Genomic DNA, 27,528 nt, shown 5'->3' on the forward strand with positions numbered 1-27,528 from the left:
GTTTTGCATGGAGCGTATTTATCGTCGCGATGATAATGATTTGAAACCCCTCTCGTGGCACGTAGAATAGCTTATCTAGCGTTCAGCAACAAAACTGGCTATCAGATACTGCGATAAGAGATACTTTACAGTTTTTATGTAGTTGCGAATATCTCACGCATCCACGATTAATGTTATCGTGGTGTTAGCGTGAAATGTGTAAGCACTAGAATAAAAATAAAAAGTACTGTTTTCAGTAAACTGTTTTTCTTTAGATTTTGGTAGCACAATGATGTTCAGTTACGCCTCCTTTAGCTCTCTAGAACAGATCAGCATCTGTGCGAACCTTGTGAGGGCTCCAAAGGTTGTGCTCGTCCGCTCATGGCGCATAATGTCTTATGCCTTTTGGTCGGATGCTCCACACAGCGGCAAACCTCTGTGCGCAGAGACCGCGCATGACGAGGTCGACACTGAAGAATACACGCATCATGCCTGGGGAAATGGAATGTGAGTAGTCTTGAAAGCCAAATGTATAGACTTCTTTAGCGTAAGGAAATGATGATGAAACACGATTTGTAAGAAACATGGAACCAGTATAGTCCTTTGTTGAAGTACTTTGCAATCCATCGAAGCAGGTGCGAGTAGCGCAAACAGATATGAACAGACAGGGAAGTGACGAACACAGCGCTGGCTTACAACTGAGCTTTATTGAAAAACATTGGTATATTTATAGACATATTTTGTTTCGCGTGATGCAGTCAAAGTCAAAACATCATGCGACATGTGCCGTCCTCTACTATCAACAAAAAAAAACAGAATCAGTGAAGCGCGAACCGCGAGATAACACTTGCGTGAACACGCCTAAACAATCAACCAGAACAGGATGGAATCAGCCTAGGATAAACTGGGTTAAACTGTATAAGGGCTTCTGTTGTCAGAATGTAAACGTTAAATGTAAAAACGTTTCGAACCTAAGAAAGCATAAAAAAACATTATTGAGGCACCATTAAGGAAACCTGCAGAAATAATTACGCAAAGCACCCCACGTAACTTGATGTTCTGTTTGCGTAACCCTACGCTGCCGGCAGGAACAAAAGTTCTTTCTCATGGAGCAAGACCGGCGCTGCGCTGACGCACAAGTCCCTTTTCTGTTTGATGGCATTTGCCTCCAGAATCTTTCTTGTTATCTGACTGTTGCTTATACCCATTATCTTCCTTTAGCGAAAAATAACGCGTTTGTAATATACGGCGGGTTATTTATAATGCATTTTAAACATATTTTGTATTCACGAATACACTAAAACTATGCCGGAAATAGGTTCCTAAAATTTTATGCATGGTATTCGATATGTATTTTTAATATTTTCCAATAATAAGTCGCTTAAAGCATGCTTCGAGAACGTGCGTTTCAAATACGTGAAAAAAATATATGCGGTTTTAGTATCTTGTAATTATATTAAAAGTGTACTCTCGTAAATATGAAATTATTTAGTCTGAAGTATTCTTCAGTTTTAATAAACTGGCCGTCCTTGTTAACGGTATGAAGCACATTTTTAGCTGCTGTAGAACCATCTAGTGCTTGAAATCGCATTTCAGGAAATGGCCTTTGCGTGTTGGTAATGTAATGAAAGTATAATTTCACAAATACGACCTTAATTCGTCCAATGTATACTTCACTTCTAACTAATCTGCTCTCTGCGTAAACATAATTGCAGCACACTTCAAACTGCGGTTGAACATTTATTGCTCGAAATCGCGTTTCGGGAAATGACATGTTGGCTATGTATTTAAAGTGTACTGTCGCAAATACGGCATTAATTCGTCAAAAGTATAGTTCTGTTCTAATGAAAGAGCTGTCCGAGTAAACATATTTGCAGCACACTTCAAGCTGTCGTTGAACATTTATTGCTCGAATTCGCGTTTCGGGAAAACACATGTTGCCAATGTCTTTACAGTATACATTCGTAAATACGAAATAAATTCGTTCAAAGTATACATTGCAAGACACTTAAAGCTGCCGTTGAACTGTTCTTGAATTAGCGTTTCAGGAAATGACATGTTGGCAATGCAGTTAAAGTGTGGTTTCATGAATACTTTGCAATCCGGCCTTTGGCTCTCGAACCATCGGCGGCTGGCGCTTAATGATAGACAGACAGAAAAACTTTATTTGGCAAGGGAGTTGTAGACCCTGCTGGATCCCTGGGCCACTGCGCGGTCCTGCACTGCATCAAGTAGGTCATGTCGGGACATGGCGTCAGCAGCCCGAGTCACCGCAGCAAGCTGCAAAGTCGGGTCTGCAGACATGAGCATGACCTCCCAGGCCTCCCAGCTCGAGATGGCGTGCTGTCCCTGTGGTGGAGAGTCAGCAGGGCAGCCGAAAAGGATGTGGGAGAGTGTGGCGTGAAGGTCACAGCATATAAAGCATGCAGGGGATGTGCCAGAACAGTGGGATAAAAGCTGAGAGCATGACAGAGAGCGGGTCTGGAGAGATCTGAAGAGGATCTGTTTGGAGCGCGTAAGAGAGGGGTTTGGAGAGGGGTAAGTACGACGGTCCAAACAGTGTATTTGCGTGAGCTCCGCAAAGGTGTGCACCCGCTCCCTCGAGAATCTTGGATCGAGACTGTCCTGAGGATGGCAAATCAAACCTCTACCGGCAGCCTCGTTTCCAGAGTTACCGGAGTGAGCCGGCACCCACTGGAGCTCTACCCTGCGCCGTAAATTTTCGGTAGGGGTTTTCAACAATTGCCAGGCAGGGTGTGAGTCCTGCCCCTCGCAAAGTTGGACAGAGCCGTATTGGAGTCGCTGAAGATGTATTGGGGCGTACGAATGTGAATAAGAGCTAGGGCAATAGCGGTCTCCTCTGCCTTCTCGGATATAGAGCCCGAGGGAAGACGGTGAGTTAGGGGTGGGGTAGGTTTGATTGTAGGCAATTGCTACCGCTTTGTGCGCTATACATGCGGCGTCTACCAAAACTGCATTGTGGGCTTGCCCGTAATACTTAAGGAGGGCATTAGCGCGAACTACGTGGCGAAGGATATGATACTGGGGATGGACGTTTCAAGGAAGGGCTTTCACAACAAGAGGTGTATGGATGTGTCGAGGGATGACAATAAGCATTAACTTGGCATGTTGATGCGAAGAGAGGAGAGTATATGGCGGCCAGTGGCGCTCGTGGCAAGTCTATAGAAGTACTGTGTCTGAAGGTGCGCCTCAACTTGTTCCTGAATGGCGTTATGCATGAATAGTTCAAGGAGTTTGGCTGTGCTAGTGCTACGAGGTAGGTTTAGGGCTGCCTTAGTCCCAAGGCGGATCATGGCGTTCACGTGTTCGGTTTCAGTGCGGTTCAATTTCAGATATGGGGTTGCGTATAGAATGCGGCTAATTAGGAAGAATGCGGACTTAGAGGGGGAACATTCGAGCCCGGTGGATGACGCGTGAGAGAAGATGGTGTCTGCTGCTAACTGAACAGTTTCCTCGATTTCCCCGTCAGAGCCATGAGCGGTCCATGTGGTAATATCATCAGCGTACAGGGTATGCTTTAGGTGTGGGATTACAGCCGGTTTGTGAGCTAGGGGGATGAGAGCAACATTAAAGGAAAGGGGAGAAAGGACCGCGCCTTGAGGGGTTCCGAGCTCTCCGAGTGTATAAAAGGATGTGGTAATCTGATCTATGTGCAGGAAGGCAGTGCGGCCAGAGAGAAAGGCGCGAGAGTAGTTTTATGTTTTAGGGCCTACCTGTAGCGCCTGCAGTTCCCGTAAAACGGCATCGCGTCGAATTCTGTCAAATGCCTTGGTGAGGTCAACTGCCAGGATAGCTTTAGTGTGGTGGGGGATGGTATCATCAAGCACGTCTTGCGTAATTTGAAGTAGGGCGTCCTGCGCAGATATATGCGCACGAGAGCCGAGCATAATAGGGGGGGGGGGAAGAAGGTGGTTGTCTTCTATGAAAGTTGTTAGCCGAGCACAAATCATGTACTCGAAGACCTTGCCTAGACAGGATGTAAGAGAAATGGGGCGGATGTTTTCTAGGGTGATACGCTTGTGGGGTTTTGGAACAAAGATGAATTTTCTATGTTCTCAGGAGGCAGGGAGAGTACCCGCCTCCTAACATTCGTTAAAGTAGTTGACTAAGTCAGAGATGAAAGATTTCGGATAGCTGCATTGGTAATTTTATCGTCTCCGGGAGCGGTATTCCGCAATTTCAACAGGGCGGCGCGAAATTCTGATTCTGCAATAAGGGCGTCAAGCTCGGGCTGGGGTGGGCCCCGCATAATCGGGGTATTTCCAAGGGAGACGGGGGGGGGGGGTGGTGAAGGTGCATTTGACCTGCGCGAGGAAGGCGTCGGTGTCCTGTCGATGGTTGTGTGCGAGGCGGCGAATCCTAAGGCGCGTCTGGGATTTGTATTGCGTGGGGTCTAGCATGTGCCGTAACAGGTGCCAAGCGCGGGTCATCATCATCATCATCATCATCATCATCAGCCTTACTACACCCACTGCAGGGCAAAGGCCTCTCCCATATGTCTTTCCAATTAACCCTATCCTTTGCCAGCTGCATCCACCCTTTGCCTGCAAACTTCTTAATCTCATCCGCCCACCTAACCTTCTGCCGCCCCCTGCTACTCTTACTTTCTCTTGGAACCCATTCCGTTACCCTTAAAGACCAGCGGTTATCCTGCCTTCGCATTACATGCCCTGCCCAAGCCCATTTCTTTCTCTTGATTTCGACTAGGATGTCATTAACCCGTGTTTGTTCCCTCACCCACTCTGCCCGCTTCCGATCTCTTAACGTTACACCTATCATTTTTCTTTCCATGGCTCGCTGCGTTGTCCTTAACTTACGCTGAACTCTTTTCGTTAGCCTCCACGTTTCTGCCCCGTAGGTGAGTACCGGTAAGATCATGCTGTTGTACACTTTCCTCTTGAGGGAAATTGGTAAACTGCCACTCATGATCTGCGAGAATTTGCCATATGCGCTCCACCCCATTCTTATCCTTCTAGTTATCTCCCTCTCATGATCAGGATCAGCTGTCACTACCTGCCCTAAGTAGACGTATTCCGGCACAATTTCTAGGCTCTCGCTGCCAATTGTGAAATGTTGTTCCCTTTCTAGGCTGTTGAACATTATCTTGGTTTTCTGCATGTTAATTTTTAGACCCATCGATCTGCTCTGCCTGTCTAACTCGTTGATCATGATATGCAGTTCACCTCCTGAGTGACTCAGCAAGGCAATGTCATCAGCAAATCGCAGATTATTTAGGTATTCTCCATTTATTCTTATTCCCAACTGTTCCCTATTCAGGCCTCGAAATACCTCCTGCAAACATGCGGTGAACAGCATTGGCGAGATCGTGTCTCCTTGCCTGACGCCCTTTCTTATTGGAATTTTATTGCTGACTTTATGGAGGACTATAGTAGCTGTGCAGTTGCTATATATATCTTCCAGTATTTTGACATAAGGCTCTTCTACCCCCTGATTACGCAATGCCTGTATGACTGCTGAGGTTTCCACTGAGTCGAATGCTTTCTCGTAATCAATGAAAGCTATATATAGAGGTTGGTTATATTCTGCGCATTTCTCTATCACCTGATTGATAGCGTGAATATGATCTATTGTGGAATATCCTTTACGAAAGCCTGCCTGATCATTTGGTTGATTAAAGTCTAACGTTGCCCTGACTCTATCAGCGATTACCTTAGTAAGTACTTTGTAGGCAACGAATAGTAAGCTGATCGGCCTGTAATTTTTCAAGTCCTTGGCGTCTCCCTTCTTATGAATTAAGATAATGTTTGCATTCTTCCAAGCTTCTGGTACAGTCGAGGTCATAAGGCATTGCGTATACAGGGTGGCTAGTTTTTCTAGCACGATGTCCCCTCCATCCTTCAACAGATCTGCTGTTACCTGATCCTCCCCAGCTGATTTTCCCCTTTTCATTGCTTCTAAGGGTTTCTTTACTTCATCTTTCGTTACTGGCGGGATGACGCATTGCTGTGCACTGCTGTCTTTCTCATTAGCGCTCTGATTACATTGGCTACTGTACAGGTCTGCATAGAACTCTTCAGCTACGTTAACTATCTTATCCATATTGCTAATGACATTCCCCTGCTTGTCTCTTAATGCATACATCTGGTTTTTACCTATGCCTAGTTTCCTCTTCACTGTTTTTAGGCTACCTCCGTTCTTTATAGCATGCTCGATTCTCTCCATATTAAACTTCCTTATGTCGCGCGGGTATGCCAAGCGCGGGTAGAGTGGGAATACTTAATGTCATTAGGTTGGAATGACATTCGCCATCGAATGAGTTTGGGGAACTCATTCGCATTCGATCTCGAACCGAATGTGTACCCTGGACACCAGATACGCAGCAGAAACACGCGACACAAAAATAGCACGCGCACTGTTAAAGTTAGAAATTGTATTTCTTTAGTTATGCTAAAGAAATGTTAATTTTGGTGCGAACCTCTTCACACTAGAAGCTGTCGTGGATAGTTGTTACTCTCGGTCCCAGCAGCAGCCAACGGCAGCGGCCAACAAGCAGGGCCTTTCCCGCGACCCCCGATCATTTTGGGCTGCGTGTTCCTTGTTCGTTTAGCTCTCACCTTGGGTCACACGTTGGGTCACACGTTGGGTCACACGCGCCGGTCGCGTATACAGCGCGCTATGCATGTGGCGTAGTTTTTGTGCGGTTGCGTGGCGACTGCAATGATGCGAATGAACTGGAAATTGACGATACGTGGTTGTTTCACTCGTGGCAGCAATGTTCTGTCAGTTTTGAATGTTTTTTTTGCATGAAGCAGTCGCTGTGAATGCCCGCCGATCGAAAGGGTATTACTGGCCGCTGCGTTCCCCACTCACTGGCTACACTGAAAAAGAGCCTGCGGTTATTGGCGCGTCCTTCGTAGTGATAATTTACAGTATCAGGGTCGCCGAATGCTGCTGGATTATGCTAAGTTTACTGTTCTAACGTAAAAACTGTTTAATAGATCCCAAGACTCTCAGGTATGCCAGCAGCGCGGAGAATAATCTGCCGAACATAACTATTTTTTGTGTGGTTAACACCTGCTTGTCCAACATTAACTGGGATCACTTTGTCTTATTACTCCTCCATATGAAAGGGATTCCAAGCAGTGAAGGGAAATTTCTTTTCCAAACGATCCGTCGCCACATTCTTCTGGGACGGACAACTGAGGACATGTCTGAAACAAGACGTTCACATTTTCTCGTTTGCTAAAGGCTTGTTCCGCAATAAAATTATGCACATCGTCAGAGTTTCCCACTGAATAGTTTTGAATAGAAGTTGATTGATAGTACGATGCGAGACCTTGCTGATTATTCAGCAAGACATCTGTCGTTTTTATTGGTTTTTCTTCGAAAGAAATAAAAAATAAACGGCTCAGTGAAATTTGTAATTGAATAAGGCAACATAGCAACAAAAAACTTCAGTTGCTAAGTATACAAAAACGTTAGTTTTTCATTCTGTTCAAAGCATAAATGAAAAACAATAAAAGCGACCGATTCCCAAAGAAACCTGAAAAATTCAACTCTATATTACGGCTTCATTTCAATGCCACTATTCACGCCAAACTCAACTAAGGGGAGTCGGAGCAACAAAGGCCGCCTTTCTCGCTTCAGCGGAATTGTCTGCTCCAGTTGCCAAAAGACGCTGGCTTACCGCCTTACTCCATAGTCGCTGGCCAAGGCAGTAGACCTCTCATTAGGTACTGGTCCGGGCTAGTTGTAGTAAGTGGATTTGTTAAAATAATAAATAGGAAGGAAAAGATTTCTGCTAACCCCGGCATCTGCCATCGATACGGAAGCACCTGAGCTGGGGCAGCGGAAATAATGGATAGCAGACAGAGTGGAGAATTGAATTGAAAGACGTGAAGGGACCGGAGGAGAGGATTTGACTCATGTTGAGGAGAAAGACGCGCGGCAGGCAAGGTGTCATCCCCGCAGCTGTCATCAATAAAGAGAAAAAAAAGTAAGCTCCAGGACATGCCTGACCAGAAGCACGCGTGACGAATTTTACTTATCGCGTGGCTATATGTGACGGCAACCAAAGTAGCATATTTTCCCCCGTAGAAATTTACTGAAAAGTGATACCAAAAATAAGGCGCCTCTTCTTGACGACAGTGTAATTCGTCACGCATGCTCTCTCCCAAAACTGAAGTCAAAATTTCATCGCAAATAAGCAGTGGTTTCTATCACGCTCTTGTGCAAATTGGATCATACACACGCACAAGTTAATTGTAGACTACGAGAGAAAACCACGCAATAGCGGATTCAACAAAGGTGATCGTTTCACACATTTTTTGACAGCAAGACAAATTATAAAATAATGTGAGTCAATTTTGTGCTGCCATTCAACAGTGAGTCTCCCACAAAGTTCACTGGTCTGTTTCAACAACACCCCAAACACGAGGTGGGCAGTGTATGCCAAAATCTTGTGACAGTTGTTGTGCTTTCATGTATTTATCTCTTATATACTGCCACTGATTTGTCGCAGTAGCAACAGAGGAGCAAGTTAATGCCCAAACATCCTCGAAACTGTCGTTGACAGGAAAGCTTGATATTCTCAATAGAACTGCCCGAGAGGCAGTGTTTGGTGATTATCAAACTCCAGCTCTAAATAAGCAATTCTGACTGTTGGAAAAGCAATCTAGATGTAGAGTATCCGGGTGTACAGATAGTGCGGGAAATGTTACACCGGTGTGAGAATGTAAGGAATGTTCGCAAGGCGCCGAATTTCTCAGCAGATGAGCTGCAAAACATGACATATTTTACCTTAACTAACTCCGATTCGCAGTTTGAAACATCTCTGGTACCACCCTTTCTTGTTGGAACACCAGGTACGCGGATTTTCACGCGGTAGTGGCAGTTTTCTCTTCCGAACGGCCCGCCGCCGCATTGCGCTGTATGCAACCGAACGGGAGTGTGTGACCCAACATGTTGCCGTCGCGGGCGGTGTCCTCACCCTGAAAGCGGAGAGCGGGCATCGAGGCACCCTAGTTTTCCGAGCTCCGCCACCGGCTGCGTGTTTATGCCACTTTTGCTCACGACTGTACATAAACGCGTAAGATGTGCATGTAAGCGTTTAAGAGCCATGTCTGCATGCATATATTACGACTACGACCTGCGCCGCCGCAGGAGCATTAAACTTGCCGTGTTAAGTAATAACAATAAAAAAAATTCAGCAAAACCTTCAGCGGATGCAAAAGACAGGCATTCAGGCGATCCATGCGTTGGCTCGAAGAGGCGGAGAGCTGCGCGACTCACCGCGATATGCAGTCCGATCACGTTTTCACGCCTCAAGTGTTTAAATTAGGGCTCTCACATGTCCTTCGAAGCCTTGGCCAAACCACAGTGTCGTCTTCCCACTCCTTTACGGCCGTATTAGCCGAAACACTGCCTGTTGGAGCCGATCGCCACCAGACGCAGCAGCCGTAGCGCTACAGTGAAATAGAAGCGGAGAGGCGCGCGCCGAGCAAGCAGGAGGCGTGTAATGGCGGCCTCATCACGTGATCTAAGATGGCAGCCCCCATGGCACGGCGCTGCAACCGTTCGCCTTGGGAGAAGGCGCAGTGGATGAAGATGACGTGGATGGTGCCCGCGTGTGTAGCAAGCGGAATCTTCGAGCCTACGGGAAGCTGCTTCTTCTACCAACCCCAAACTCAAAGCCTGGCGTGAGGCTGACGGCCTACGGAAAAATGAAGCGCGGAGAGCTAAGCGCGTACCGGAGACGCCACGTGAAAAACGTCTCGCCATGCGTCTTCACCTTCCACAAGCCGTGTCTTCTTCCATTGCGTCTTCTCCCAAGGTTGAAAACTTGAAACAAAACATTTTGACAGATTTGCCTGTCTGGGTGGGTTTGAACACTTATAAACTGCACATCTCCAACCAAAAATTTTAATTTTAATCCAACGTTTCGAAGCCGACTTGGCTCCTTCATCAGGGGTGACTTAGGGCAGTAGCTAGCGTCTTCAAGTATTGAGGGGACGAGGGGGTCAAAGGAACGAAAGTTGTGTTTCGAAAGCCGTGGGGGAGGGGGAGGAAGGGGGGTTAAATTGTTAGTCACGTTGTCACACTGTGGGGAGGTGGTCAATGGCGACTTTTTTTCGTTGAGTTGAAGAGCCAAGTCCCTGGGCAGGATTCTTTTTGTGCGGTTGATGTTGTTCGGGGTGATTTGGATGTGCCAGGATTCGAGAAGGAGCTTTTGTGGTAACTTGTTTCGCTTCCGAGGATGCGGGTTTCTTCGAAGTTGATTCTATGGTCCGAGTCCTCGGAATGTTCGGCTAAAGGATTGCACTCTTTTGCGAAGCTGCGGACGTCGTTTTTATGTTACGGAATTCTTTTTTGAGATTTTTAGCTTCGCGATGTAGCTTGCGTCGCAGTCAGCGCAAGGAATTTTCTTTGCTCTGACTGCGACGCAAGCTACACCTGCGAAACGAAAAATCTCAAAGAATTCGGCAACAAGTGAAGCTTTGGTAACGCAGCGTAAATCTTTATTCCAAGAAAGAAGAAACATAAAACCAGATGCTTTAGCTCAGTGCCAAAAAAAAAGGAAATAACACAAAAAGATGCGATAAATATTAAAGCACCAAGCAGTCCTGAAGCGACCCTTAATCACAGAGATCACCGAGTCACTCACCTGGAAACTATAGATAAATACAAAATAAACGAAACTTGCGACACCAAATCACCGAACTTTGTACACGAACAAGATGAATTTTTTTGCACTCAGCAATTATCACATCTCACATTAGCGAAACCCTAGTGGTGGCTGTATAGAAATATGACCTCCAATTTTGTTTGTACTCTACGATAAACGCGACGTTTTGGAGGAACTTGACTCATTCGCTTGCGAGCGTAAAAGGCACAAAAATATGAAAGCAAGGCCACCAAGGTTTAATTTAAACGCAAATACGAAAAAAAAACTTCCAACAGAATCTGGAAGCAGTCTATAGTGCCAATGGTTAATTTGCGAGAAAACGCCATCCACCTGGGACACTCGCCTGAATGAAACAAAGGTTTCAGAAGATTAAAATATAAACGCAATTTGACACAACCCACCAGGACTTGGTACGCAAACACCTGGAGATTTTCTTTCCTCTCAGGGACTGCTGTACCTCACATCAGTTAAACTCAACCAGTGGTGACAATCTTGCACTATTATACTTTACTATAATCACGACGCTTTGAAAGACCATTTGCTTGCAAGCGCGATGAGGAATCAAGGCAAACTTGCCGTTCACTCAATGGCCTGTAGTAGGGGCATCTTGCAAGCCCCAATTTTAATTTCCAGTGGAAATTTTAAGGCTATTTCACCCAGCAGCAATCTCTGCAGCCCTGCCTACCACCCACAACCTCTGAGAACTTACAAAGCACACAAACGCATGTCCCCTCATAGCCGCTTGTAGATACCCATGAGTAGCCATTCCTGAAACTGAATCAGAACGCGGCGTGTTTGGTTTGAACCTTGTGGCCACAGTAGTGGTCCTGCGCTTAACGCACAAAAGTGAATTAGAGATCAACAACCATAGCACCGCATTAATCAATGGGGGCTCAGCATGCACTCTTGTGAAGCTAGGCCTGTGACAAGCTGACGCTTCGAACTGTTCACGTAAGATCTGCACAAACCAGAAGTTGACAGGGTTCATGCGAGATCAGCACAGGCCAAAGTTTGATATGATGGCACAAATCGAGCGCAATGTTTGCCTCCTATAAGGCACTGAAGTGGTAAGAAATCTAGGAAAGCATTCCCGAAACGACACCCAGTGTAAGGTACCTGTGCACAGCGACCTGCCACCTACCAGTCATCTGGGCTTGACAAGCGGCACCAATACAGCGATCACCAGGCTGGAGCTGGTTTCTTGGTCCCTCCAAAATAGCCAATGACTTGGCAGTGCTAGGATGACTATCACAGACCAAGATGGCATGACTAGTAATGATGCAGATATTCCGCTGTACGCGCATTTTGTGTGCCATACTGGTAGCCTACCTGTCAAAAGTAAGCAGAGAATCTTTTCTAGAAGCAATATCACGGTAAATGCGCAAGATAAAAGCTCTCAGAGAAATCATGCACAGTCCGGGAGTCCAGGTTTCCGGGATTCCAGGTACAAATTGGCAGTTGCTGGGTTATCACAGTGGGTTGATGCGACAAGATCAGGGCTTTGCGAGTCGGCCATTAATGCTGGCGGCTCCTGTACGGGGCATTCTTGAAACCAGGAGGTTAGGACACAGTCAGAGATGCGCCCAGCACCACTGCGGCATAAGAGCGCCGTCACCACGAAAAGGGGCAGACAACGCACAAAGTTTCTAATGTTCCTTAGTTGCACAGGCTTCATGAGTTTTTCAGGCGCTTTAAAATCTTGACACCCCCAGATGCTCGCAGAAGAACTTCAACAGGTTGTTCAGTAACAAAAATTCATGAAACACTGGATGCTATGACTAGGTCGTAAAGGAGAGTGTGAAAGTCGGCCGTAATGAAGTGTGAGCATGCAGCAGTGTTGCAAATTTCCTCAGCGCAGCATTTCAGATGAGAAGCAGCATTGGTTGTGCGGGGAAAAGACCGTCGTGAGGCCACGTGGAGGAACGGAGCCCGTTGGTGATGCGGTCCCTCAGACACCTCGGCGACCGCTGCGCGCCTTTGCAGGGTCGTAGTAGTTGCCCTGGCCGGCACGCTCCACCTTGATCCATTCGCCCAGCAGGAATGCAGCCACCGTATCTTCTTCGGCACACTTGGGAACCGCCTTTAAGGGAAGGCGAAAGTGTGCAGATTTACGGTATTTGACACGTCAAAGCAATACCACAAACTAGTTTGAACAAACTGACCACCACTGACCAAGTTAAAGGTAAAAATTTCGAGATGTTTTGAACTGCATACAGGTCCCTTCATCATTGGCAGGACCAAGAGCATGTCGCCACTCAAGTGCAAGAGAATTTGACCTAATGGCTGGGAGTATAATAAACGTCGTTGCAAGCAGTGATCCTCTAGGAACCATCAGTGAAAAAAATATGTGCATGCATTCTTGAAGCTTCTCAGAATGTTTGCCTTTGACTTGGCTAATGGTAGTCAATTTGTTTGGTATTGCGCCCGAGAAGAAAAAGTTGACATATCCTCAACTATGCCAACTGGTTGACATGTTTTGCAAGCACAATGGCACAATGGGATGTCTCAGAGTAAGGCAAGACAAAGCTGTCATATCACTGTTTTGTCGTCTCGCCCAGTGCCATTCCGTAGCCTTTAAGAACCATTTGATGTCAAATAGTTTGAATCACAGAAACAAGCTCAGCAAGCATATACTTGGCCAATTTGCAGCTGCATTCCTCATGTTCAAATAAGAGAGTGCACCGCACTTAACCCATCTCCACATCAGTCAGTAATGTCACAGCGACACATCAAACAACCCACGCTAAAATGCGGACCGCAATCTGAATACGAAGGTAACCCTTGGCAGCTCCTCACTGGCACACTGATCATTTGCGCTGAAAACAGTCTCAGAGCTGCTCACACAAATCACAGCGGTAAACTTTTTAGTGCTCAAACTACAGGCATCAACAAATTGATCATACCCATCAATGCCAGATGCCCGAAGGCATCGGTGGTAATTGCGCAAATAAAAGATGGGGGGAAGGGAGGAACTTCAATGGCAAACGGGCCAGCTGTCTCAACATTGCTCACTGCCACCAAATAGTATATGGCAATTCCTGTTCAATTAATGGCAGCACTCCGAGAAGTACAGCTGCTGTTTTGCAATGTACTCGTATCAAGCTCAACTGCTAGTCGGGTAGTTCAGTGTGCCTTCAGGTAAAGAAAAACTGGTCAAACACAAAGCTGGTTTCGCTGGAAGGTTTCTAATGTAGGAATGGATTGTAGAGCTAGCTTGTTAAATACTCACAGCAAAACTTTTGCGTCCGCACTGCAGAACTCCCTTGAATAACAATGAAACTCTAAACTCAGCTGGATAATGAAGAGCACCCACTTCTCCGTAAGCGTACACCACATAAATGACCACACAGGAAAGAGTACAGGTTGTGCAAGTTATCCAACGAAGCTTGTAAAAAGACGAAAATGAAGAAGAGGGAAAACAATGCTGACTGTCTAGATATTACATCGGGTTCTACAGGAGCTCGATCTGAAAGAAAAGTTGCGGTATTTAGTAAAACATCTACGGCACAATCGGTCAGAATATTATGCATTTCTACAACAGTTGCACCCAATGTTTCACTTGCGCACCCATGTTTCTCTTTGTGCAATAGCTACTTTTAAGTAGCGCATTTTCCAGGCTAGAGTTTGCACCTAGTCTGCAAGGAAAATTTCAGCTTAAAATAAAAGGTTTTTGCTTAGATAGCCTGTACCTGGTGTATAGTCCGTAGGAAGGAATTTTGGCTGAAAATAAGTTTTATTAGATTTTTTGCAAGTAGTGTACAACAGGTACACAAAACTTCCATTGTCAAGGAGTAAAACTCTGCGCCTTTCATAAGACCAACTAGAGATCAGTTTTCAAACCTGTCAAAATGACTTTCTCAGGGGCTGTCGGAATAAATAAAAAAACTAAGCCTGTTTTATTCTACAAATCACTCATCAGGGTCTTCGTCTTCAGAATCCTACATCTCTGTTACAGTCCACATCTGTACTTATACCATCGAAGTCAACTTCTTTCGCTGCTGCTCACATTGTCTTTAGTCCTTGCGCATGCTTGACTATACTGAGCTTGAATGCTGCTGTGAAGTCTATTCAACAGTTTTTTATGCCATTGTAACTGTTCACGGACTGCGCCGCCCTTGGTGTGGCTTCTACCTTTAAGAGTTCAATATTTATTCATTTATTTATATTCACCAGCGTTTTGCGCATGTGCTCACTAAACCAAGCACTCGAAGCTAATTGTCACAATGTGATTTAGCATGGTACAAAGCTGCAGGCGCAGTCATGTGACTTTCTTTTTCTATCTGACAGCCATTCTAGGCTTCTTTGGCTCAAAAGATCTTAAAAAATCTTCACGTATATATAGTCCACACCCATAAATGGTTCACATTGCGCGAAATTTAAGCTTTCAATACATGTACACCCCGCGGACTACACTCCAGAAAATATGGCAAGAGCACCTAGGATATGGAAGCGGCCATTTTTGTATTTTCTTTCCTCAGTTACAAATATGTTCATTGGTTTTTATTTTCTTCCCTTTGCACTAGCCTAGCCTGAAAATGCATTCTGTACTCTGGGACAGCTTTCTGTGGCTATGCAGTGGTAGCTACGAGCCTGAGACACTGGCTTCCATGAGCGCACTGCCCGTACTCACGCGGGCAAGACCCAAAGACACAGGCCTGAGAGCTAGTGGTGCACGCTCATAGCTTCCACTGCCACAGGAAGCTGTCCCTGAGTGTAGTCTGAAGATATTGAAATATGGCTTAGCGAAACAATTAACCTGACAAAACCACGCGAGCCCCGCTGAAGACACAGTTCACATACCCGAACCTCCGGGGTCCTCTGAGCTGGCTGGGCAGCTGCCGTCGCTGCTGGCCGGGGGTGGCGGCACATGCTTGTCATTGGATGCTGGCTCCGGCAGCACGGCCGACTGCCAACCCCAGCTGTCGGCTCTGAGTGGCGGGCCCACTGGGGTCGAGACTCCCGACTTGGAGACGGTGTGCTCCCTGAGCTGCTCAGCTGGCGATGTTTGCAGGAGAAAAAAAAAATCTGTATGGACAAGTTCGTACGGAGGCAAGCCCGCTTCAAAGTGAGATTTGAATGATCTATTTGTAAAGCCTAACCTGAAGAACAGTCAGACACATTTATGTTCACGACGGCTGGTTGCGACGCAGGACAGGAATTAAATAAACCATGCAGGGCTGCGGTGGCTACAGCAAGTGGGCGCTTCCGTGTGCCCCTTACAGGACTGTTCATCACTCCATTCATCCACCAGATACCTGAGTATGGTTCCCGTGCACTTCACGGTACCTCACCTGCGCCGCTGCCCTTGAGCGCAATCCGGTGAGGATGTTCTGCGCCTGCTGCGATGAATATCCTCGCTAGTATTGCAGCGTTTGGGGGTGGGTCGATTATTATGCTGATTATTTTGAGTTAAACGGTAAAAAAAATTGTAGGCTGGAGTTGCTGACTGTGTGAAGAAGTCGCAAGCACCGAATGCTATTCAGCTTTTGTCCCCCACGTCTGAAACAAGATGCTAACGCAATATGCCACAAAGCAGAGCTGAGAAATTACAGTCCAACTTTCACATGCCTGTATTCTGCAGCTGCGGTTGTAGCCATTGCAGGTCACATGCGCAGAATTCGCGCTTTCGAAGAAACTCCCTGTCCTGTATGCGCAGTCAACTACAAGACACCATGTCGAGTCTTTTATCCTTTCCCAATGGCACGTGAGCAAACGATATCTCTTGTATCTGAGCCTGGTGGCGAATAAGGTGGGCCACTTAACTTTCATGGGCCTTCAAACAGGAGGGTTATCCATCACGAATAGGTGGCGAGGGCTGAGAGAGGCAGTAAAACCGACCGAATAAAACGGTTTAGGGCCGCATCATGGGCCCAAACATTGAGGGATCAATTCATCGATTCCTCATACTGCCTTACATTGAGGGATCAATTCATCGATTAATCATATTGCCTTACTGATTATTAATAAATTATCAGTTTTGCAGCAAAAGCTACTTCGGCCACGAACTCGCAATTTCGCCGTGCTCGCATTCCCACCATGGCCGCACCGTACCACGTGACACACCACGTGACGAACCACGTGACCAGCCGCGGTGCAGGCAGCTGCTCCACACCACGTGACCAACGACGTGGTCGGTGGCGGGAGCCACTGAAACCCCCGCACATTCACTGAATAATAAAAACGAACGAGGGCCTTTGGCATTTGAGGCGGAGACGCTACCACTCCGCCACGACGGCGCACCTAATGAATGCACAGGTTTCATATATTAACTCTTGTGAACCAGATATTGCCGCGATTTCGCTACGTACATGCTGGCCAAACAGAGCTAGGCCATAAAGCGAAGGAATGCGCTAAAAGCGACACAAGAAGACAAACACACACACATGACACAAGCGCAAACTAACAACTGTTTATTCCTTATGGAATAAATACCGTATATTCATAAGGCATCGCACGGATTGAAGAAAGTGGCGAACAAACACCAAGTGAAAGTTGTATTTAGCACACCAAAAAAGCTAATACGCCTCTGCAACAAGGTGAATGCGAAAGGAAGGAGTGAAAAGCGCAAGGAATGTGACATTGCCCATAGGGAAAGATTCATACCATGGCAGAAAGACATCATCTATAAAATACCAATATCATGCGGAAAACAATACATTGGGCAATCAGGTAGATGTGTCAACTCGAGACATCTAGAGCATAATGACTGCGACAAAATTAACCACCCCGGGAATCTGGCGCAACATTCCAGCAGCTGTAAGAAGAAATGCGAACCAATTTTCCCCAGGACTACAATTGTAGGTAAAGAGAAAGATAGGATTGAAAAAGAGATAGTCGAAGCATTTTTAATCGAAAAGGCGGAAAATGGAACGTGTGTAAGCACTCCTTCTATTGCACTTACAAAAACCGATATTGACATGATAAGTGCAGATGCTGTGTCGTGGTGATGGTCACGTGTTTGATGATGGGAAGGTTGCATTTAAAAAAAAACTGACGTTGCGTATATGAACGCATCTTCCGTAAGGAATAAACAGTTGTTAGTTTGTGCTTGGTCGTGTGTGTGTATTTTTCATCTTGTGTCGGTTTTAGCGCATTCCTTTGCATAATGATCAACCAACTGCCCTGGTAATAGCTTTGCTAGGCCATATACAATTTTTCTGCTGAACGATTTATAGATCCATCACCTCTTTCAAATACATTGATTGATCGAGTGATTCATAGATAGATTCTTCAACTGATTTATTGATTTGTTAATTACAACTGTTGTACTGATTGATTCATTAATCTGTCGATCGATTCTCGCAAATGCAAAACCAGGGAATGAACGATTCTTGTTCCCTGGGCGATCACTTACCCATGATCGCAAAGCTCTCAAGGGGAGCGTCACACAGAGCCCCTCCTTCGGCGTAGACTCCAGCGCCCTCGGACTGCTGGGCGGCAGCCTGCGGGAAAACAGGCAACCAATAATGCCAATACTACAATACTACTCGTTTTGCAGGTCTGCGGTATGAGAAAAACTTTTTTTTTGGTGCAGATCTTGGAAGCGCGCCCCAATAACATCACCACTTATCTTTCGAAGAGAGCTCCTGCTTAGGGGCTGTGAGAGGGGGCAGGGGCGCGGTTCGGCGCGCTCAGCGAACTTGGCAGAGCGCCAAGGCGTTGTGTTCTGCAAGCTATAGCTTAAATGTTCCCATTACACATTCATCACTGTCCTGGGGCAGTGGTGGTGTATAAAACTTCAGTGGACACAAGGGAGTTTAGAACACTTAGGTCCTTGGGCGCCTTCATGGCTTCACTGCACACAAACGTTCATGTCCCGGAGGCTCATGACGCTGGCAGTCCGGCCTGTGGCGATGGCTTGCTTGGCCTGGTCCTCGGAGCGCAGTAGGGTCTTCCGAGCCTCCCAAGTGGTAAGGCGCTCCAGGCCCCGCGGGGGAGGATCCGCCGGGCAGAGGAAAGAGATATCATCGAGAGTGACTTTGGGGTGGTGGCAGAGGGTAGAGGAGGGGTCTGTGTGGACTTGGTGATAGCGCGAGCGTACATAAATCAAGGGTAAGATGCGTGTTTGGAGCCAAAGTTTCCTGTTTTTTTTAACCTCGCCTAACAAACGCGCGCCTGACTTTTAGGGCTGGTGTTCAGCATGTTTGCGTTACCTCACCGCGATTCGCGGGCGCCGTGGGCGACCACAAAATTCCCGGATCGCGTCAAAGCGAACGATGCTAAACACCAGCGGCACGAACGCGTCTGATCGCGTTTGTTTGTTGACGGAAGGATGAACGGAGATATATGAAATTAATCTCGACCCTTCCAACAAAATCTGTTGAAATTTTTTTTCCACGTAACGGGCCCTTGTAATGAGCAATTGTAGAAGTCGTAAGTATATGACCCATGATGCAGGCATTGTAGACAAAATCCAGCATGATTTCTGGAACCAGGGGCTGTTTTGGTCCACTGTGCATGACAGTATGAAAGAATACTGGAGGGGGCTGAAGCCTCATAAGCCACTCCATTAGCTGGCTATGTATGCCTTTGCACTTTACATCCATAATCCACTGTAGAGCGTACTACAGAGTGGTAAATTTGTAAGAGACATGCCCTGTTCGCACCCCAGTGTTTTCAAGACCACTTCAAGTATCTCCAGGGATCAAGAGGCTTTCTTTTCCAACACATTTATATGAGGTGGGAAAGTGAGCTTTCCGTCAAATGTTATGCTTGGAAAGTTATGTTCATTTTTCACTATTTAGTTTAGGTGTAGGGTGGGATCTGCCGGTACACCTCGTTTGAGTGAGAAAAAACACGGCCAATTTCTGTAGAGAAAACCGGAAACCATTTCTGTCTGCCCGTGTTGCCAATTTATTTATTGTTAATTGTGTTTGCCTTTCACATACGTTGGTACATGTGAAGATGTGCAAGCTATCTGAAGGTCATCCACATAGACTGAATACAAAACGGACCTTAGGATCATTCTAACAAGAGTTAATTTTTTCAACAAAGAGACTTGTACATAAAATATACCCTGAGGTGCTCTTTTCCTGAATGAAATTCCTCGAAAGGGTTGTATCTAGGCACAAATGGCATGAACAGTTAGATAAGAAATCTTTTAGGCAGTTCAACATTCTGCCTCGGATGCCAAGCTCGGCAAGGTCTTGAAGAATCCCGAACCTCCAGGCCGTGTCGCATGCCGTCTCTAAATCGAAAAATAGAGCAAGACAGTGCTATTCATAAACAAAACCTTCTTGGACAGTATTTTCAAGACGAACTAGGTGATGTGTAGTGCGGCATACGTTTTTAAAATCGCACTGGTGGCTGTCAACAAGTTGACAGCATTGAAGGACAAAAGTTAACCTTGTATTCAGGGCACTTTCAAAGGATTTGGTGAAGCAACTGGTAAGGGCCATGGGTATATAACTGCTTGGGGAGGTTGCTTTTTTCCAGACTTCAGGTATTTTCCTTCATACACAAACTTTGTTAAACAAGTGCCTCTACGGCGGGCTGGGTAAGATTGGCCAGCATTTCATAGTGTATTTGGTCTGGTCCTGGAGAAGTTTTTTTTGCCAGCAGAGAGTACTTTATTGATTGTCCTGGAGCGAAAATAATCTATTGTATTGTTCGTTAGCTCCTCGATTTGTGGGGGCTTTTGTTTTTTGGCTATATTTTTGTATTTTTTTAAATTACGGGGTATAATGTACCTGCAACGAAGTGCTCCGTTAGCATGTCTGCCTGTTCCCTTGTACTTGTTTGTGTACATGATGTTGTCAAAAGTGGCAGTGTGAATGGTGAGAAGCTACCATTTAATTTTCTTACCTGCTCCCACATTTTTTATGTGATTTGACTGCTTATGGATGAGACATAACTCTGCCATGATGCTTTTTTGACATTATGACGGATGAATGTACTGAGCTTTAGCTCTTGCCTTTTTATAATTTACGAGGTTCTCTTTTGTGGGGTACCTGCAAAAATATCAAAGGCTTTATTCTGTTGCTTGTTTTGCATCATTAGAATCTTGTGTCCACCACACTTTGCGATTTTGCAGTACCATTCCCGAAGACTTAGGAATAGCCAAGTGTGCGGCGGCTAACAAACAATCTACTTTTCATTTATCTCATTGATATCAACATTTTCTAAAACTATTTTTTGTAATGTGGCTTTTGCTCTAAACAGTTGCCAGTATGCTAAAGGAAGCTTGCAACGTCGCGGTTTTGTTGGGATTGATAAACTGATTGTTACGGGGAGGTGATCGCTGCCATATGCATTGTCAATTACATCACACTTAAAGTCGCTAAACGCAGCCTGTGAACTAAAATACAAATCTAAGCAGCTTATTTTCCCTGAGATTGAAGAGCAGGACGTGGTTTTATCATAGTTCAACAGACAAATATCATTGCTTAGAATAAAATCTTCTATAATTTGACCTCGGGTGTGGGAGACCTCTAGGGGGCCGGCGAGTGCGATTGCGCTTCGCACCTGCTCTGTACAAACACGGCGATTTCGTCCGAATTTCGATCCAAGCAGTGCCCATCTCTTCACTACACCGTTCATAAATTTGGGCGCAGAGCCGCCGCGGTGGCTGAGTGGTTATGGCGCTCGGCTGCTGGCCCGAAAGACGCGGGTTCGATCCCGGCCGCGGCGGTCAAATTTCGATGGAGGCGAAATTCTAGAGACCCGTGTACTGTGCGATGTCAGTACACGTCAAAGAACCCCAGGTGGTCAAAATTCCCGGAGCCCTTCACTACGGCGTCTCTCATAGCCTTAGTCACTTTGGGACGTTAAATCCCCCCCCCCAACAAAAAAAAACAAATAAATGTGGGCGCTACAATCTGTTAAAATTTGGTGGCCGTCGGTCCCCCCTAAGTGGGCCCACGGGCCGAAAACCGCCCTTTGCCGATCAGCTGCCGCATTAGGCCTCGGGCCACCATGCGCTAAGTCTAAGCCGCTTCGACCTCCCATACATCGACAGTGTGGAGGTCCAAGTGATCGGAGAGACCATCAACCCAAAGGACTATGATCCCAGGGACTGGAACCATATCCTGAGCTTACCCGCCCGTCAGAAAGGAGCACCGAAAATCCAGGAGCAGGCGAACGCCACCACCGGCTCACGACCTGCAGATTCGCAGATTCCGTACACCAAGCATCCCAGCTGCGCGCGACGCGCCTCGCGGCGCAAAGGTCGTAACGCCAGCCGCGGCTGCCTGAGGATGCCTATAAGATAGTGTTTCGTTCAAACGCAGGACTTAACTTACACGACCTTCAACCGCGCCAGCTTCGCCAGGCCCTGATAACTGCAGCCAAGGACCTCCAAACCCCAGACGCCACAAACTTGTGTATACACCCCCTAAACAACACCTGAACGATGAGTACTCCCCATCAAACCGACGCCATCAAACAAATCTCCATTCGAACCCAAGCCTACGCCGTCACCGCCTACACCGCCCCCCCCCCCCCCACGGATGGTGCAGTAAGAGGAACAATCACTAACGCCCACTGGGAAGAATCCCCAGCAAAGATTCTGGAAGACCTCAACACGGGCAAACCTGGCGTCCTCATCATTGATGCACGCCGCATGGGACAGACCCGTTCGATCCTCATCACCTTCCCTGCGGGTCCGGTGCCCCGAACCATCTTCTACGGAGGCGGACTCCACAGCTGCACTTTTTGTAGAGGACACCTGCACGCTTGCACAAACTGTAGAAAACCAGGGCATCGCGCGGATGTGTGTACCCTTCAGCGTGCGCACAACTGTTCAAGATGCGGAATCCCGCACCCCCAAGAGGACACCCCGACATGCACCCCAGCCTGCATACTCTGTGGAGGCGCCCACATGACGGGTATAAAAGTTGCAAAGCGCTACTAAACGTTGCAAAAAATTCTGTTCGACGGCTGCCGAGCACGCTGGCTGCTAAGCCGCCGCCGAGTCATTCAGTCCATTGTGGGTGCAAGTCAGGCGAAATAAAGAGTTTTGTTTAGACACCATTTTCGCTGCCATTCTGCTCCCCGCATTGCAGTCACCACTTCGTGACAATATAACCTACTTCTATGGTATCAGGGATTTGTTGGTAAGAACTAAGTGCTTTTTTGGAATTTCCTTGTCATCTTTTCTAATTTTAAGAGCTGTAAATTAGGGACATTCGGGTCCTTGAGACCATCCAGCATTTCTGCTTCAGTCAGGGTGAGAAGGTCTTGTTCTGAAATCACGCCTTTGACATTGTTGACGAATTTATGCGCAATATGAAAACAGGTAATTCGCCAAAGGTTACTATGTCTGAGAGCTTGGAATACTGTTTTTTGTCTTTGATCTGGAGGAGTACATCACCATTGGCCAGCTTCATTACCTTGTAGCCAAGGCCCAATGATTCTGTGAGAGATTTAGAAACGAAAAAGGAGAGATGATTCTTGTTTTCCGCTAACTCACCACGTACAACGTGGTATCTGGGGAAGATTTCTTTTTTGCAGGAACTGCACAGTGACATTGGTCTGCCCTCGTTTGTGAGGGCGATCATTTGTAGAAGAAAAAGAATCCATAAAAAATGCTTTTATTCGGCTGCCGTAGCAGCCGCCCACCGTGGAGACCAACACGGAGGCAGGGCAGGAAGTTGCAAGCACGTCCTGCCCATGCCAGCTGTACACCGCAACTATAACTGGTTATGGCATAACTCAGGTTGGTCCACCACACATGGTTAACCCTGACTGCCAATGAAAAAGGAAAAATAGAGAAACGAGGGGACCGGACAGTAGTGAGAAAGAAAATAGGAAAGTGAAAAACGGATGCGGAGGATAGGAAAAGGCGACTGCCAATTTCCCTCGGCCGTGTCAGGATAGAGGTGCCGTCTACGGGAAGCTGGGGCCAAAGTGGTGCGTTGCCTCCGCCGAGCACCCTTAAAGGTCCAAACGCTTGGCATCGGCTCCACCACCAGGATCCCCTTTTCCCCGGACAAGGCGATTCCACGCAGAGCTAAACGCGGGTGCTCGGGTCCGTGGTGACGCACTGCTCAGCATCATACCCTTGCGGGGATGTTCCTGCGGATGCTCAGGACTACGTGGTGTCGCAACTCACCAACAGCTGCATGCAGATGCCCCTGCGGGGGTCTATTTCATATTTTATATATTGAGTTAATGATATATCGAACTATTCCGCAATCCTCTTTGAATAGGATAATCCTGGTTCGACTGTAGCCAAAAAATCTCGCATAGTTCTGGTTTAAGAAGTGTGCTAACTTTGTAAAAATCAAACCAAACACTTGGCATTGGTCTTCCAGTCAGTGTTACCCGTAGACTGGTAAACAGCGTAGAGAGGTGCATGGAGCTGTCTTCTGCACTGAACGATCAGTTTACAACGCGTCTGGTGCGTCTTCTTGTCCCTGGTATACTGTGCTCTGGCATAGAAGAACGCTAATTAGGCTAGCAGTGAATGTCGCTGTACACATTCACCAGGGAACGTCATCGAGTGGCAGCACCGGACACGATAGCGACAAATAATGTTTATTACTCTTTTCATTTACTATTCCTACAATGTTACTCTGCCTTCATTGCTCCAATTCCCATCCTCTCTTTGGTCAGCAGATGCGGCGCTCTGAAGTAACAGGACAAGGTGATACTATAACTGTCGCCGTCACTGCTTCGCATCGGAGTCGGGCAGTATGTACACCAGTTTGTCTTTAGGTGCACCCATGCCAATGCATACAGTCCAGGGCATCGGCAACCTTTGCTAGGATTGGAGACATCATTTTGTTTTTGGAGGATTACGACTTATACTAATCGCATGGACACAGAATAGCAAGAAACTTCTGCTTAAAATTAGACTTGTATTTTGGACCGATGTATTGGAATATATCGTGGTCCAGGCAGCCGTAAATGAGGCCTTAATGAATAAATACTGCGGCGCCGCAAATACGAGCCAGAAAAACAAAATAACAGAGCTGCCATCACGTTAAGTAATGAAGCTGAGCATCGGGGCGACCCAGTTGGTCTGTCTAACACTCATTTCGCGGGAGGTGCGACAATCACGGACAGTGTCAATGGGCGCCTCGAAAGGACACCATTTGCACTAACCTGTTCCTCGGGTGCAAGCTGCTCTTCGAGTGGGGCCATCCCGGTGTTCTCGAAAGGTGGCGGAGCATTCGGGATCGAGAAGAGCGGCGCCTGGTAGCTGGTGGTGGGTGGCTGAATGTACGCTATGTCCACACTTGGCCGCCTCCAACTCTGGCCAGCCGCCGCAGGAGGGTAATGGATCTGCTCGCCATAGTGGCCTTGCGGAAATGCACCGGGGGCTGGAACAACGTGAGTGTGCAATGAGCATCGCTCACTAGATGCTGCAGTGTCCCAGTCGACATGACCGCAAAAGCGCTAATCTGCGGCCAGTTGGCTGATCGTCACCCCCGAGGCTTCTAGACTAGCGTAATATCACACCGGTCACACGATACTCCTATCCTGCTCCTGCAGAGCGTCTCCATGTCTGACTGCGCTAGACAAGATGCCTGGGATGCGCTCGCAATAGAACACGGTTGTCTTCACCCGAGCGGCCAGCGTGGAACACGAGGCGAAGAACAACAATATGGCACAGAGACCCGGTGTCTTTGGTTCCTCGTCCTGCATTTCATGCCTTTTGCTAAAACTAATTAGCACGTACCAACTGGCACAATCAGCAAGCGTGCCATACCATGCATGCGTAGCCCAAGCATTCCGCAAGCCATACCGTGAACAGAGCGCACATGCTTCACCCAGCAGTGAAGCTTCCTCAGTAGGATTTGACAACCTTTCAATGCTTCATGAATTCATTCTGATGGCTGTGGTCCGAAGCATCACCCCATCTACTGCTGCCGTCGGTGCCTAGCGTCCAGAGAACCCCCCCGTAGACGCTATAGTGACACCCCAAGACGTTCATAACTGAGTGTCAAGCAAGACGATCAGGCCGGCACGCGGCTTTCTCGGTAGAGGAATTTTTGGCACGGCTGCAATGCTGTAGCCTGCGGCGTCGGCAGCTATAAATGCTGTTCTCAAGTGCCTCTTGGAGGCCAAAGGTGCCAGTGCCCTAGTGTTTGCAATGGTTTTCACCGGGACTCTGGCAAGACAAGGAGGATTAGGGTTAAGTGTGACGGCGGTATCACGAGTAATTACAGCACATGTCGTCGCACACGTGAAAATTTACTCATGCCGTCAACGAGAAGCAGAGGCGAATTACGACGCAGGCGGGAGGTACCTGCATGCGTTAATACCAGCTATTGGCAGTGAATTTAAAAGCGCTCTTGTTCTGTTTTGTGCTCGAAAGTGAGGGCAGTTGGACAGGAATCCTACCTACAGAAGTATAAAGTAATGAAGGGCCAAAAAGGTAATATCAGTGGCTCTAGTCCTCTAACCAGGCACTCCAGGGCCACCTCAAGATCCGATGTGAAGAGTGGCAGTATTACTGCTTTTATTGCTTGTAATGTGGGCACAACCTTCAAAGGCGAGTAGAGAGCAATGGCTGCATGGAAAAAAATTGGCGATGGTTTAGCTGTGGTTAAACCTGGAGTGACGTGATAGCTACAGCAGGCCGAGTGGAACTTGCTGAGTTGAACTGCTTAATCTTTCGCCGCTCAGCGCTCCTTCTTCATCTTCGTCCCAGTTGACACGGCGCACGCGCACCGCTGTGGCAGCTCGGTTTCGCCGGCGCGCCGCGCCGCCGCCAGTAGCAGCTGCTACACACCACGTGGCTGGTCACGTGACCAACCAGGTGACGGACAAGAGCCACGGCGCCGTGCTGCCGGCAGCAGCAGCTGCTCCACACCACGTGGCTGATTACGTGACCAACCAGGCTACGGACCTCATGATCAGCCACGGCGCCGCCGGCAGCTGCTCCGCACCACGTGACAGCGAGGCGGCGCAGCCACGGGGTGGCGGCACGGCCACGCTGATGGCTAGAAATGCTACCGCAATGTAGCTATCGCTACAAAATTACTTTTAATTTCATCCATTTACAGCCAGAATTGAATTCAGCACAATAGCGGCAACGGAAGCACCACATGTTTCATAGTGCTGTGCGCGTTTTTATTGCTTCGTCATGAACTAATCACGAGCGCAACCTGTACATATTTGTTATTGTGAAAATAGTTTTTGCGTATATTACCTCAACCCTGTATTATCTCTTCCTGCCCCCTCATCACTTCCATTTCATGTCTCGATTCTGTCTGCTATCCTTTATTTCCGCTGCCGCAGCTCAGGTGCTTCAGAATCGATGGCAGGTGCCGGGGCTAGCGAAAATCTTTTCCTTCCTTTTTATTACTCCTTTAAAAAACCACTTACTACTACTACATGCATGTCAAGTGCAGGTTGCCCAAGCAACCAGATATCCACTGGACGGCCGACGGAGGTCCGTTTCGTATGTTCCGGACGTCCACTGAACATCCGCAAACAGCCGGTGTACGTCCATCGGCCGTCCGATGGGAGTCCAAAGGTATACGTTTGTATCGCCGTCGGACGTCCGTTGCCGGATCTTTCTCGAATATTTGCATATATGGTGCATACATGCTTTTTTCACTCCCGCGAAGCAATAAAACGGAAAAGTTTAATGTACAGCAGGCATACTTTATTGTCGTTGATGTACATAAGCAGAAGAGTGACTTATATTCTTAAAATGTCTGACTTCAGATATGACAAGCTTGGAAAGCACGTCCATAATCTTCCCACCCACAGAATTTCTGAAAAGACAAAGCAACAAACATAACTGTTGTCAAACTCGAGCAAAAATGCATCAGCCTAAGGAAACATCAACCAATTAACAGAAGTGTTTACAGAGCACACCTATTGCAGATCAAGTCGTCAAGCAATCATTTTACATCATAATTTATAGCCTTTAAATGAATGTAGAAAGAATAAGTATACTGACATTAAAATTTAGGTGTGTAGTATAA

At 47.1% G+C, this 27,528-nt stretch overlaps 1 protein-coding gene across 9 annotated transcripts in view; it reads right to left on the reverse strand.

The window, feature by feature from the left end:
- Window positions 1–10,456: 10,456 nt before the first annotated feature.
- LOC144112224 (uncharacterized) overlaps window positions 10,457–27,528 on the reverse strand; it is a 44,021-nt gene continuing 26,949 nt past the window's right edge. For all 9 annotated transcript variants that reach the window (XM_077645186.1, XM_077645185.1, XM_077645179.1 and 6 more), the window contains 4 exons: window positions 24,692–24,909; window positions 18,000–18,087; window positions 15,446–15,640; window positions 10,457–12,725 (listed from right to left, as the gene is read on the reverse strand). In XM_077645186.1, the coding sequence (XP_077501312.1) occupies window positions 12,508–12,725; window positions 15,446–15,640; window positions 18,000–18,087; window positions 24,692–24,909 (719 nt within the window). In that variant the 3' untranslated portion in view covers window positions 10,457–12,507. The remainder of the gene's footprint in view (window positions 12,726–15,445; window positions 15,641–17,999; window positions 18,088–24,691; window positions 24,910–27,528) is intronic.

Source organism: Amblyomma americanum, chromosome 1, assembly GCF_052857255.1.
Source record: "Amblyomma americanum isolate KBUSLIRL-KWMA chromosome 1, ASM5285725v1, whole genome shotgun sequence".
Lineage (NCBI taxonomy): Eukaryota > Metazoa > Arthropoda > Arachnida > Ixodida > Ixodidae > Amblyomma > Amblyomma americanum.